This window comes from Culex quinquefasciatus, chromosome 1, assembly GCF_015732765.1.
Source record: "Culex quinquefasciatus strain JHB chromosome 1, VPISU_Cqui_1.0_pri_paternal, whole genome shotgun sequence".
NCBI classification, from domain to species: Eukaryota; Metazoa; Arthropoda; class Insecta; order Diptera; family Culicidae; genus Culex; species Culex quinquefasciatus.
Window position 1 is genome coordinate 38,972,284 of NC_051861.1, and position 13,946 is coordinate 38,986,229.

The 13,946-nt window shown below is 39.0% G+C and overlaps 2 protein-coding genes across 8 annotated transcripts in view; both read left to right on the forward strand.

The window, feature by feature from the left end:
- Positions 1 to 790, forward strand: part of LOC119765649 — a 48,871-nt gene extending 48,081 nt beyond the window's left edge. The window contains exon 3 of the mRNA XM_038249960.1: positions 297 to 790. Coding sequence (XP_038105888.1) covers positions 297 to 767 — 471 coding nt within the window. The 3' untranslated portion in view covers positions 768 to 790. The remainder of the gene's footprint in view (positions 1 to 296) is intronic.
- The window catches only part of LOC6037355 (tensin-1), a 447,484-nt gene that overhangs the window by 206,555 nt on the left and 226,983 nt on the right, over positions 1 to 13,946 (forward strand). The window contains exon 1 of one of the 7 annotated variants that reach the window (XM_038249949.1): positions 891 to 1,183. The exons of the other annotated variants lie outside the window; for them this stretch is intronic. Within the exon in view, the coding sequence (XP_038105877.1) occupies positions 917 to 1,183 (267 nt within the window). The 5' untranslated portion in view covers positions 891 to 916. Of the gene's footprint in view, positions 1 to 890; positions 1,184 to 13,946 lie in introns of those variants that run through there. 7 annotated transcript variants of the gene reach the window in all.

Here is a 13,946-nt window from a genome sequence, read left to right on the forward strand (position 1 = left end):
CTGTTGTACAAAAACAAACGGAGTATGGTCAAACTCAATAAAAAAGTATTTTTAATTTTCTCTTTTATGATTTCGGGCAGTGTTGCCAGAATTTCAGATAGCCAATTCGCATAATGTCTTTCAGCCAAGTCTATGCCAACGCTGATAACAACCTTTTATCACCTAGCCAAAAAATATTACCAAAAAGCGCTGCCCCCAAGACAGTCAGTTTGGTGCCACGCGTTCAGAACGAAGGACTTTGCCCGCGCGCTCAAACAAACCTCTTAAACCTTAACCAACCAATGTCCTCCTTTCAGCCCAAGTCCCGCTACACGGACACCTCGTACCTGATCTTCCAGCAGCTCAAGGAGGGTGGGTTGCAGTGTGCCTTCCCGGCGATCTGGGACCTGCTCCACCCGGGAGCTTCCGGGAAGGTCTCCCTTCCGGACGAGCTTCCGGCAGGGGTCGAACCCCTCGCGGAACAACCTTCGAAGAATGGCAAGAAGCCTGCGGGGCAGTACAAGGCCAAAGACAGCCGGAAGTCGGCGGCCAGTGGGATCCCGCGGAAGCAGAGCAAGATCGCCGAAAAGCGCAAGAACCGGCGCAGTTTGGAGCTGAAGGCCGTCGAAGAGGCCCCCCGCGAAGAGGAAGAAGATGTGGTCAGTGTTAGAGGGGAAGTTGGGGAAGAAGTGGGAGGAGCTCCGGTCGTTCCGGTGGACGAGAAGAAGCTCCAGATCTGTGATATGTCCGGCGTGGCCGGGCGTGGGGATCCCGGCACGTCAGTGTGATCAGCAGTGGGGACGACGAGGTGCAGAAGGACATCCAGGTGGCGGTCGATTTTCACCACCGACCCAACTCGGAAGTGGAACCGGTCAACCGGCGGTCCACGACGGAAACGAATAATAATGACGTTCGCTGCAAGTCGAACAATGAGCCGATGCCGGCGGATTCGGACGTGGAGTCGGTCCGGACGGTGACGCCGGGGCCGGTTCCACCGCGAGAGGTGGATCGTGGCAAGGCGCCCGGAGTGCAGATTCGGCGCAAGCAGTACGATCTGTACGAGTTGCCTTATTTGACCGGGTCGGAGTACAGTGAGTCCGACTTTACCGATACGGCCAGCAGTGTCGGAGGGGAGGTCGAGTTGGACGCCATGTCGGCGGCCAGTTCGATGACGGTGGAGTACGCGACGGTTGAGGTTACACAGGTAAGGGGTTTTGCGGGGGGTTTGATGGATCTATCGTCTAGGGTGACTAATTCCGGTTGTGCGTAAGGTACGGGAGGGGACAATGACGTACGATTGTATTTTTGGACTTGGATTCCGCGTTTGTGATATGATGTGATTGCGGACGGGCTGTTATCAGCGCAATTCTGAAGTTGGTGTTGGGTAACATTGGGGCAAGGTCAGGAAGTGTGTGTCATGGATGCTATTGACATTGGCAGCAATATTTGTTGTTGTCGGAATAGGAAGATAAATAGCTGTGGCGCTAGAAATACCTTAAACAGAATACTTGATAAAATATAGTCTAATGGTGCTCAATTTGTTATTATCGGTTATAAAAATGTAAACAAAGTTGTTTAACAATATTTCTAGAACTAACGCTTCAAATTTCTTTAACCTGTGACATAAAATTATATAAAAACACGAAACAAATATAATTGATTATAAAACTTACTTTGCTAATTCACGGATCCCTCGATCTTTTTAGTTTGTTATAGTTTTTTTACGCTAGTTTGTTTTTAAATGTAGTTTGTAGCTCAGTTACCAAACGTGAACTGTATTCGGACAAGTTCAACTTAAATGTGCTTAAAACACCAAATAACGGCCATTCAAATGAGCTCGTGTAAGTCACCTACACGCGGAATCCGCGATAGTTCGTTCCCCGTTTAAAATTCAATATTTACTAAAAACTGCAACTATTTTTATTTTTTTTTAATGAAAACTGCACTTAGTAAAAAAAGTTACACACCAAACAGTTAAATTTATTGAGCACTGCACTAATAAAATTTTCAGCAGATGGATTGCTGAAATTTCAGTAAACTTTGAGTTCCATACAAATTTTAACTGAAGCTCCGCGAAAAATTAACTGAAAATTGTAATAGACAATCTTCAGAAAATATTAACTTGAAACGAACATCAGTTTTCAATTCAATGTGTTTGAAACTGTCAAACTTTGCTGAAATTTCAGTAGATTTTTTTTTATTTTCGCGCTGTTTTTCGTTTGGAATTGAAAATGCGATTTTCAATTTTTAATGAGTTCAAAGCAGAACAATTTTTTTTTTAACTAAAATAAACATATTTGGACGTTGCAACACACCAAATGGAACCACAAATAGAAAGTATATTTAAAATTTCTGTAGGAACAAATTGGCCATGAAAACTGGGAATAGATTTTATGTGCCTTAATTTGTGGGGGTCTTCAATTGACAAAATCTAAAATTATGCATTTTTGCTTCGTCCATACAAGTCTCCATACAATTATGGCAACACTAAAAAGGAATGCAACTTTTATAAAACCTGTATCTAAAGAGTGAACTTTCCGATTGATTTGATTTTGGCTGAAAAGGCAACTTTTAAGCTAATGAAAAGCAGGGTTTTTTTTTTTAATTTTGAAAAATACCATGGCTATCAATTCAACATTACAGTTTTTTTATAGAATATTTTCAAAATTAAAACCAGAAGTCCAAGATGAAACTATCATGATTTTTTTTAAGAAATCGACATATTGAGCCAAACGTTTCATTAGGGCACAAAAATAAAAACCGCGATTCAAGAAATTTGCTGTCAAAAACTAGACAACTGGTTTTAATACCTAATTAAAATAGAAGCTTGACTGATGATCTTTTTACTGATCATACGATAAAACAAATCATTAACCTCAACTCTGCTTTAATGCATACTTGATTTTTTTTTTGGTTTGGAGTGAACATTGTAATGTGCCCTTTTGTGTTTTTATTTTTTTGCCTTCCTCACCTTACTGAGGAAAGGCTATAAATTCACTCGAAAAAAGAAATTCTTAATTTGACCTCCTAGACCCACCTTCATGTATACATATCGACTTAGAATCAAATTTTGAGCAAATGTCTGTGTGTGTGGTGGAATGTTGATGAAAAAAAAATGCACTGAGTTATCTCGGCACTGGCTAACCCGATTTGGACCGTTTTGGTCTCATTTGATCCGACTTGGGGTTCCATAAGTCGCTATTGAAAATGATAAAGTTAAGTTAAGTACTTCAAAAGTTATGCTAAAAAAACGATTTTATCAAAAGTCCGGAAGATTGTAAAAAGGGTGGTTTTTGTAAGAAACCCTGTCATGCTATGCATTTTTAGAAAGGTATTCGAAAGACCTTTTCAACCAGTTCAAAAGATTGAAGATCCGACAACCCTATCAAAAGTTATACGCACTTAAGTGTTATTTATGAATTTTTTAGAGGCCGTCGTTGGGTTGGTAATCAAAAGACCTTTTCAACGAGTTCAATAGATTGAAGATCTGAAAACCCTATCAAAAGTTATAAGCACTTAAGAGCGAGTCCACTAACAGGGTATACCCCTTTGTATGGGACGTCGTTTGGACCTCACCAATCTGCCTGAAATTTTCAGGGGTTGTTTGTACATATAAAACTAGCATCTGGCCAAAATATGAGCACTCTAGGTCAACGGGAAGTGGGGCAAATTGGGACACAAAGTTTAAAGGTTCAAAAACGTCAAAAATCTTAAAATGGCTATAACTCAGGAAAAATTCAATTTAATTTCAAAATTCAAAATCAAATCAAAAATGCAGGGAGAAATATCCCTTTCTGATGTCACATAGGTTGACTTGTGAATTGTGGACCGGTTCGGATGCCGGCGGATTTTCCGACGACGTAATTCCGGGTTGGTACGAAATTCCAACGAAAAATCTATTTTTTCGATACAAATACCCCCAAAACGGTGTTATACCCACTCCAAAATGTTTATTTAGCAATTCTATGGTAATATATCTACATTTAGTTGAATTAAAACTTTGCAAAATTAAGTTAAGATAAGTTTTATATAGAATTTCCAGAGTTATATAAACTTTTATACTAAGTAGTAAGTAAACTTTATATTCAATTCAAATTATTTTTTTAATCAGTCAAGGATGCCTATTTGGAGTTGGGAGACTGGATTTATGGTGATTTTTCAATAAATAACATTATTTATGTTAATTTTTCGAAAGGTGTACAAACTTTTTTTGCACCTTTTTTATTTTCGTAATTTTTTTTTTTACATGTTTCATCACAAAATGTGCATAGTGCCCAAGGGGTGTAAATACTTTTTTTACATACTGTACATTTTTATGCATGTTTCTAGTGAATATTTAATATGTTAAACTGCCTTACCCAAAGCGTTCTCAGTCTCAGATGGTAGTCCCAGATGTCCTCTACAAGCTGCAGGTCGATGGGAGTTGATATCTGGATGGAACATTTTTTTTATTTGAGTTTGAAAATTATGCTATTTTTTCACTAAAATGCCAATAACTCCCTTCAGATTCAACCAATTTGGATGCTTTTTCCTGCATTTTGTTGCATTTTTTAAGCCCTTTCAGATGCATTTTGAATTTTGAAATTAAATTGAATTTTGTCTAAGTTATAGCCTTTTTAAGATTTTTGACGTTTTTGAACCTTCAAACTTTGTGTCCCGATTTGCCCCACTTCCCGTTGACCTAGAGTGCTCATATTTTGGCCAGATGCTAGTTTTATATGTACAAACAAGTCCTGAAAATTTCAGGCAGATTGCTGAGGTCGATGCGAGATGGGTATGATTTGCTCGTGGACTCGATCTTAAGTGTTATTTATGAACTTTGTGGAAACCGGATCTCAGATATTACCTAGCATTACACTCTAAATGTGAGGAAGGCACCAACCACCTAATGGTGGATTAAGTAACGTTTTTTCAATAGGAAATTGTTTGCTATCAATCTGATTCTTGGAGGGCATGTAGGGAGTGTACTAATGAATGGAATTGTGGAATTATCTCGAATGTCTACATTTGCATTTGACTCGATTTATTGACACCATTTAAAAATCATAAGTATTCTTAATTTTACCTTAATCTAACACTCATATGGCTATAATTTATGAACATTTTGTAAAAAAGTGAAATTATGTTTACTTTTAATATAATTTTTGGAAAAAATATTTGATTTTTGTTTTTTTTGTCCTTAAAATAAATTTAATAGAAATGCGGTTTTTGGGAACTTTACTTTTATGTTTTAGTGAACCATAAAATCGTGTTTGCAATCGGAAAAACTCCCCAATATTTTAGAAAAAGTGCACATTTTTTTAGTGAAATTGTAAGTTTAAACTTCAAAGCTCTGAAAATATGTATAACAGAAAGCTGAATAAATTCTTATAACATCGTTTCGTCCTTGTCGACTAAGACACATTGAAGATGGGCAATTTTGCTCCTGAGAAACAACCCATAATATAAAAATATCAATAAACAACAAAATCGATGTTTTCGAAGCGTCACATAAAGAGCATTCAATTTTAGATATCTCAGAAACTTATGGTCCGAATCATTTGTAAAACTTTCTGATCTTTCCAAGAAAAAATATATTGAAAATTTTAAGGTCAAGTGTCACATGAAAAAATTAGCCAAATTCTTAATTTTAATCCCTTTAAAAATTTTCGAAAATGTTTTTTAGAGCGTTCAGAAAATTTCACGAATTTTTTTTTTCATGACAATAAATATCAAATCATTAGTTTTAGAGATATCGGCATTTGAAAATTGAGTGCTGTTGATGTGGAACCTTAAGAAATCCGCGTTTTATTGTTTTAGTGTCATGAATAAACAAAAACTAGAAAACGCAAAGTGAACAATAACAAACCCCTTTTTTGTTTGGTTAATCATTAGGTGAGTTGTCCCGAAGTTTGGTTGGATTTGGTTGCCGGAGTCCCAAGTTATAATTGCAAATGTTTACAGTAGTCGAGTATGTACGTGTGTCAAACGCGTTCTGACCTGAAATCCCTTTGGCCAGTTGTCGCACTTACAACAATTTTCAGGCTGTGTCAAGATAACACGACAACATTGAAACTTCTTCCACGAAGTTGTTTCGGTTTTTGTTGCTGATATATCTCAGGTTTTGAATCGAATTTTGGGGATCTGCGAAGGTCATAAGGTGAGGCATTGAGAGCTGAACAAAATGGCGTTCTTAACTTAATGCACGTGCGACAAAATAGCACGACAACGACGAAATAACCTAAAACTTATTGTTTCTTTATTGTGAAAGCAGACAAAAATCAAAATACGAGCGCAACCTGTCAAAGCTGTTGCGCCACAGGCTAATGTACACGGCAAAATCTAACTAAAAGTGGCTTCAACTCGGAAATGGTGCACCTTTGTTATAATAATATTTTTATAAATTGATTTGGGCAAGTACTTGAGAGAACATGAAATCTCTACTCAATTCTTCTCTTCTTATATTTCTCACTCTCCTACTCTCTCAAATGTTTCCCACGTGCTAGCACGCCAGGCGTTACGCAAATTCAAATCCCCTAACGCTACCACTTTCCGCTAGATGTCTCACGTCTGGTTGGTGTCCGTGCTCAACCCAGCGTTACAGTCCGTTTTGCTTCGCTCACGAAATTCACGAACAATCTCCCCATGTGAGCAATCTGGAAGAATTGAAGAACTCAACGCTCATCCAAAAAGAGCAACGACTTTATGAACATTTTCGACCATTCGTACAAACTTCTCCCCCATAAATCAAACTCAATAATTGCGGCAATTTGTTTCTCGTTGAGGCGTTTCAAATTCTTCGCGAAAAAACCTCTTTTTTTCGCGTGAAAGTTCCCAACCTGCATTCCGGACTTGGAAGTTTGTGGGACCCTCGGGGTCCTCCTCAACCAGTTGAAGCCGCCTGCAAATCAATAAATTCACATCACATTAAGTGCGCGCCTGCAAGTTGTAGGTACAAGCCGCCGATCAATCGACGGCGGTTATTATGTTGTTAAGCATTAATGCCGGCGAACCGCACCGGGTTCGCTTTCCCCTTTGAAGAGCCCCGCCGTCAAACGGTTGCGCCCACCAGGGTTTCTGAGGTTCTGAACCCTTTCAGGGTCGGCGTTTTGGGAAATGTTTGAGGGAACGTGACCTAGCCTCAATTTATGTGAGTCACCTGTCAAATTTGTTGGTGTGAGTCTTGGCTAACTCGAAGATGGAACTTACAGGGTTCCCGTTGATAACACCCAGACCCGTTTTCCTCTCTTCCCTGTGTTCCAAAAAAAATGTTGAGGAAACCCCGCCGACCCAGTCAAGAAACGGGGTAAAACGGAAAGAAAAAAAATTCCAACTGATAACATACATCAAACGGCACTCATCTTTATTACAACCGACCCGGCGCGGACCTCCGGAGGCCAGGAAAGGTGCAACTCACTAGCGGTTCAAACGCATTGTGTTTTGTTTGGCCAGCGCCGAGTCGCCGATTTGATCTATGAGGCCAGCCAGAGTCATAAACTGGCCTGACGACCTACAGCTGGCGGCCGTGGCCGCGGCCAAATGGCGATTGGCCGTTGCCGATAAGGTCACGCGAACCGGTTGAGCTGGAACTTCCCTAGCACGGACTTCAAGGTGCAGTTAAGCTTGCGATTTGTAGGAACTGCATCTCTAATACGGACTTCAGGGTGTTCTTAAGCTCCCTACGTAGTCGAATAATTTTGCTTTACAGGTAAGTACAAAGTGTTTGCTTCTCTATTACGGACTTCATGGGGCACCTTAGCTCATTACTGTTGAAGGATAATTTTGAAAGTGAATCAGTGATATTAATGTGTAAGTGAAGGCAAGGTAAGTACACAGGAAGATCAGTGAAGTGTCGTGTCGTGTAAAAATGGGGTCATCAAATCGGTAAGTAAAAATCTGTCAACTGTCAAAAATGTCAAAATCTTCACAATCTTTGTCGAGCTATACTCGTTCGGTGTCGCTCACAAAGCTTGTGAATCAGCTCCAAACGGCTGATTGCTGTCCAGAACTCGAATTAACTTGTAACCGAGCGACTTCTGGCAGTTGACACAGCCGTTCCCAGAACCATCCATTAGTGTGTAACGCCGGGACCAGCTGTGCCCTTTTCCCGATAATCTCTGATGGGAACTTACTCGTATTCAGGGTGCCGACTCCAAACAGCCACATAATTCAATGTCATTATCATGTCGTCGTCACACAGACGTTTTTTTCTCAACCCCTCTCGCCTACTAGATCCAGAGGAGAAAAGTGGTCTCGTTTAATTTTATGCCAGATCACGATTTCGTTGTTACGCTTTTCGATTTCTCACTACCGGAATAAACGTTTTTGTTTTGTCTTTTTCGGCGAGCGCGCTTTCATTCATTCCAGCTTGAGGACACTGAATAGAACTCGGGTGTTCGGTATGTGACATTGAAGTTTGGTTCCGTTTGAAGTCGTTGGATGTGGAAGAGGTGACCTTTTTGCCGACTCCTTCACGTGTACCTATAATTTATGGTTCCATTCAAGTGTGGGGCACTTTTTGCGCCCGCTCGCAAACCAATCTGGGGGAGGAAAAGGTGGGAGAAAGTTTGTTAAGACAGGCCGAAAAAAATGTAGTTCAATGGAGTGTGCGGCGGTGACGGCAGTGTGGAGCAAATTTTAGTCGGCTAGCCTCATCGTTTGGGGTTAGGGATTCTTCCCTCAAATATGTGGTCGAAGGGTTCAACCTGGAATGCAGGTCCAGGGTGGTCGTAGTCATGTAGGTCTACCCCACATTAACTCAGTGCGGACGTTACGCATCGGCGGCCGTTACTGATCGTGTGGTCCGCCCTAGAACCGCCCTGGCGGACCTAGGGCGGGCCGCCTGGGCGGTTGAAATTTGACATTTGAAATTTTTCAATTTCGTCCGCCCTCCATCCGCCTTGGCGTGCCATGGGCGCATCGCCTGGGCGGTTCAAACTTATCGCTGAAATGTTTCAATATCGTTCGCCCCCCAATCGCCGCGGCGAGCCAAAGGCTGATTGCCGTGGCGGTTTGCATCTGAAGGAATTTATTTCGAATTTGACATTTCAGTCAGTTTTCAACGAGCTTCGGTGGGTGTTGTTATTTAATCGGCGGCTGATGATTTTCGTTGTTAAGTTTGTGTTGGGAGAAGTGTTGTGTTGTTTAGATTGTTAACTTATGTAAACAAACAGTTGAAAGTGCGTTTGAAATAGTGATTGAAGGTTGTTTTGCAAGAATAATCGTTATTGTTGGTGTAATTTATGTGACACCCCTTATAAATATTGTTGGCAGATGTGCAATCATTTGGAATACTTAGAATTTGATATGTTTCATTGTTGTTATGATTTGGTTTATTCGTTTTTGTATGTTTGTATGGAAATTTTGTGTACATTTTGGTAAAAAGTATATCTTTCCCAAGGAAACCTCTTGAAGAGTATCGAGGTGGCATTTACAAAGCGGATTTTGTGCCAATGTTTACTCAATTAATGTTAATGTTTCTTTGTGTGAATGTTAACACTCCAAAGGTTGCGGGTTCAGTGCCAGCAGTGGAGGCAATTAGTGGTGCAGAAGCGATTTTTGTCTTTCTTTTGTTTGACATTTTTTAGGTGTGCATGATGCAGGACGTGGGTAGGAAGTAATTTCAATTATTTTCAATTATCAGTTCAGCGGCAACAATATCATTTAAAATTGTGTTTAATTTTTTTTCAGCTTCCTGGATCATTTATAAATGAACTGCTTATATGTATTTATCTATTCTTCATTTGATTTATTTTAATGTTTATATCATTCCTATTCCTTGTCCTTTTTTCTACCATTCCTCCATGCCATATATGATTAAATTTCATGAACTAACGACAGTTACTGAAATAGCAATGGAACCGTCTGAAGAATTTTTCTTTAAAATATATTTATCTTTCTTCCAGCTTCCGGGAATCTTCTTCAATTTTAATGCCTACATTTATCTATTCACTAGATGATTTATTTAAATGTTTATATCCTTCCTTATCCTATTCCTTTTCTTTCAGCAATGGAACCATCTGGAGCATGTGTCTTTTTAATTATAGTTGTTTGTTTTGCAGCTTCCCGGAATCATCTTTAAAATTACTGCTTATTTGTATTTATCTTTTCACTGTAAGATTTATTTTTATATTCATGTCTACCATTCCCCCATACAATATATGATCAAATTGAATGACAAGAAAGAACATGGGGTGTAATCTACTAGGATACTTTCTTCGGATTAGCTGCGCTTGTGTTTGATTATATTAGAGTATGAATTGTTAACATTCAATACGTTGCATGTTTATATGTAAGTACCAATAATACATGAACATTTTAAATAATTAAGTTTTTAAGAATTATTTAAAGAATTATTTTTATTTGCAGGAAATGGAAAATCTTCGCAACAAGTTTGCTTATCAATATATTATTTTGTTTCTTTATTTTTTTTTCATCATTTCACCTCAGTGAACTAACAACGCACGTAAGATGTATTGAGAACAAAATTATTTTGAAAATTATGTTTTTTTTCATATTTTTGTTTTATTTCTAAATTTCAGCACACAAAATCTACCAAGATCTGCATTTCTTGTATATAAGGCACTTTGTGTTTTTTTTTTCAGTTTTAGATGAACTTGAAAAAACACTATCAGAATCCTGAAGGAACCTGAACGGGTATTCTGCTTGGGCGGATGAAATATGTGGGTAAAGGTAAGAACAAGATTGTCCGTCAGGCCTGGACGCAAACGCAAAATTTTGCGCCTGTCATCATAGCCTGCCAGTCATCGACCATTGAACAAAGCAACCCCTGTAGATTGTTCGACTGACAGTTGATGGAAAAATCGAACTGGCACAGCGTTCTGCGTTCACCACTGCGTCGAACGGACAATCTTGTTCATAGCTTAATTCTCCGCCAACTCACACAGCAGTTGCCCCGACCCCTCTTCGATTTGCGTGAAACTTTGTCCTAAGGGGTAACTTTTGTCCCTGATCACGAATCCGAGGTCCGTTTTTTGATATCTCGTGACGGAGGGGCGGTACGACCTTCCATTTTGAACATGCGAAAAAGAGGTGTTTTTCAATAATTTGCAGCCTGAAACGGTGATGAGATAGAAATTTGGTGTCAAAGGGACTTTTATGTAAAATTAGACGCCCGATTTGATGGCGTACTCAGAATTCCGAAAAACGTATTTTCATCGAAAAACACTAAAAAAGTTTTAAAAATTCTCCCATTTTCCGTTACTCGACTGTAAAATTTTTTGGAACATTTCATTTTATGGGAAATTTAATGTACTTTTCGAATCTACATTGACCCAGAAGGGTCATTTTTTCATTTACAACAAAATTTGTCATTTTAAAATTTCGTGTTTTTTCTAACTTTGCAGGGTTATTTTTTAGAGTGTAACAATGTTATACAAAGTTGTAGAGCAGACAATTACAAAAATTTTGATATATAGACATAAGGGTTTCCTTATAAACATCACGAGTTATCGCGATTTTACGAAAAAAAGTTTTGAAAAAGTTGGTCGTCATCGATCATGGCCGTTCATGGTCACCGGCGACAGACACGGACGACGAAACAAAGAGAAACGCAAAAAGTAACTTTTTCAAAACTTTTTTTCGTAAAATCGCGATAACTCGTGATGTTTATAAGGAAACCCTTATGTTTATATATTAACATTTTTGTAATTGTCTGCTCTACAACTTTGTAGAACATTGTTACACTCTAAAAATAACCCTGCAAAGTTAGAAAAACACGAAATTTTAAAATGAAAATTTTGTTCTAAATGAAAAATGACCCTTCTGGGTCAATGTAGATTCGAAAAGTACATTAAATTTCCCATAAAATGACATGTTCCAAAATTTTTACAGTCGAGTAACGAAAAATGGGAGAATTTTTATAACTTTTAGTGTTTTTTCGATGAAAATAGGTTTTTGGAATTCTGAGTACGCCATCAAATCGGGCGTCTAATTACATAAAAGTCCCTTTGACACCAAATTTCTATCTCATCACCGTTTCAGGCTGCAAATTATTGAAAACACCTCTTTTCGCATGTTCAAAAATGGAATGGAATTTTGGGCGGATGAACTTTATATAGGGGCGGATCGGGAGCGACCCGCTGGCGAACCAACCTATAGGGGCGGCCGAACCGTATATGAGAGGCGTATCAAGGGCGAGCCAAGGCGGTTGGGGCTTTTTGGGCGGATGAATTTTATATGGGGGGCGTATCAAGGGCGACCCGCTGGCGGACCAACCTACAGGGGCGGCTGAACCGTATATGAGAGGCGTATCAAGGGCGAGCCAAGGCGGTTGGGGCTTTTTGGGCGGATGAACTTTATATAGGGGGCGGATCGGGGGCAACCCGCTGGCGGATCATCTTACAGGGGCGGACGAACCGTATATGAAAGGCGGGTCGAGGGCGAGCCACGGCGGTTGGGGCTTTTTAGGCGGATGAACTTTCTATGGGAGGCGTATCGAGGGCGACCCGCTGGCGGACCATCCTATAGGGGCGGTTGAACCATACAAAACGGCGTATGTGGGGCGGATGAACGGCGGGTGAAACATTTCAAGGCAAACCTGGGCGACCCCGGGGCGAGTCGCTGGCGGACCAACGTCACGATAAAAAAACTGATCGTGCGCCAAATTGTTGCAAATTTTATCCGCCAGCGGGTCGCCCGTGGTCCGCCAAATCAATCGCTGGCGGATCGCCAGAGCGGTTTGGCGGTCCGCCAGCGGACCGCCGGCGGGCTGCCCAGTCAATGTGGGACGGTTCTACTCATGTGGGGACCTTTTTTTTCTCTCTTGAAGACACGCCGATCACGGAATGACCTCAGCACGTGAGGCCTTTCTTCGGTGTGTGAAGCAATGTGAGTGCACGGAAAAAATATTTACTTTCTTTTCATTAAAATGTCAATAACTGTTGAGAGATTTGAACAAGCTTAACGTAACTGTCTATTTTACATATAAAACTGTAGAATTCCAAAAATTTCATAACATAAAAAATCTCAAAATATTTGGCTTTTGGAAACATTTTATATGATAAAGATTTCATGTCAAGAACTTTTTTTAAAAATTCTTGGTAATATTGGTCATGTGTAACATAACCGTGTGCACCTTTTTTAACATTTTAAATTTTAAAATAATATTTGCAATCGATCAAATATTGGAAGCAAAACATAAATCTTTTAAAAATACATTCATTCTCTAAAATTTCGCATTTTTTTAGGCTGGTACAAATATTTTTAAAAGTTTTTGTCACCCCCCCCCCCCCTTCAAAATTGGCCTGAAAAATCAGGAGGCAAAAAAAATATTTTTACAATAAACTTCAAAATTTCAATGAAAATTCAAGTGCAACCAGCTGAAATCAAATTAAAATACATTCTTCTGCGTTTAAAATCATTTTTAGCATGTTTGGGTTTATTAAAAAATCTTAAGATTTTATGAAAATTTTCGATGCTAAATCTTTTTTTTCGATACAATTTTATTTTTTGTCAGATCTTAGATTTTTTGAAAACTAATGATTGCAAAACAACTGAACTAGTGTAAAATGCATTTTAAAACACTTTTTTCATTTATATGTGAAGACTATGGCTTGTTATTTAAATTTTTATATTTTTTTATTTTTTTGCCCCCTCCCCTTGACCTCGGCCAGGGCCGAGGGACAAAAACTTTTTTAAATATTTGCATCGGCCTTATCTCGATTTTTATTTTTCCTTTTTTGATTGAGATACACTTTATCAATACATTCCCGATATCAAAAAAAGCCATTTTGGATCATTGATTTTTTAGTTGATTGTGAGACATATGGAATACTTTCTTATCGATTTGGTGTTTTAAGAAAAGTTGTAGGTTATGATTAGGAGGATTTAAAAAATCAATTACATTCTTTTACAGTTTATCAAAAAAAAAAAATGGTTCCGCAAAAAACTTTTTTTTTTGTATTCATATTTTTATATTTTTCAGGGGACTAAAATAAGAACGAGACAACTCGTTCGTCGAGTAGAAA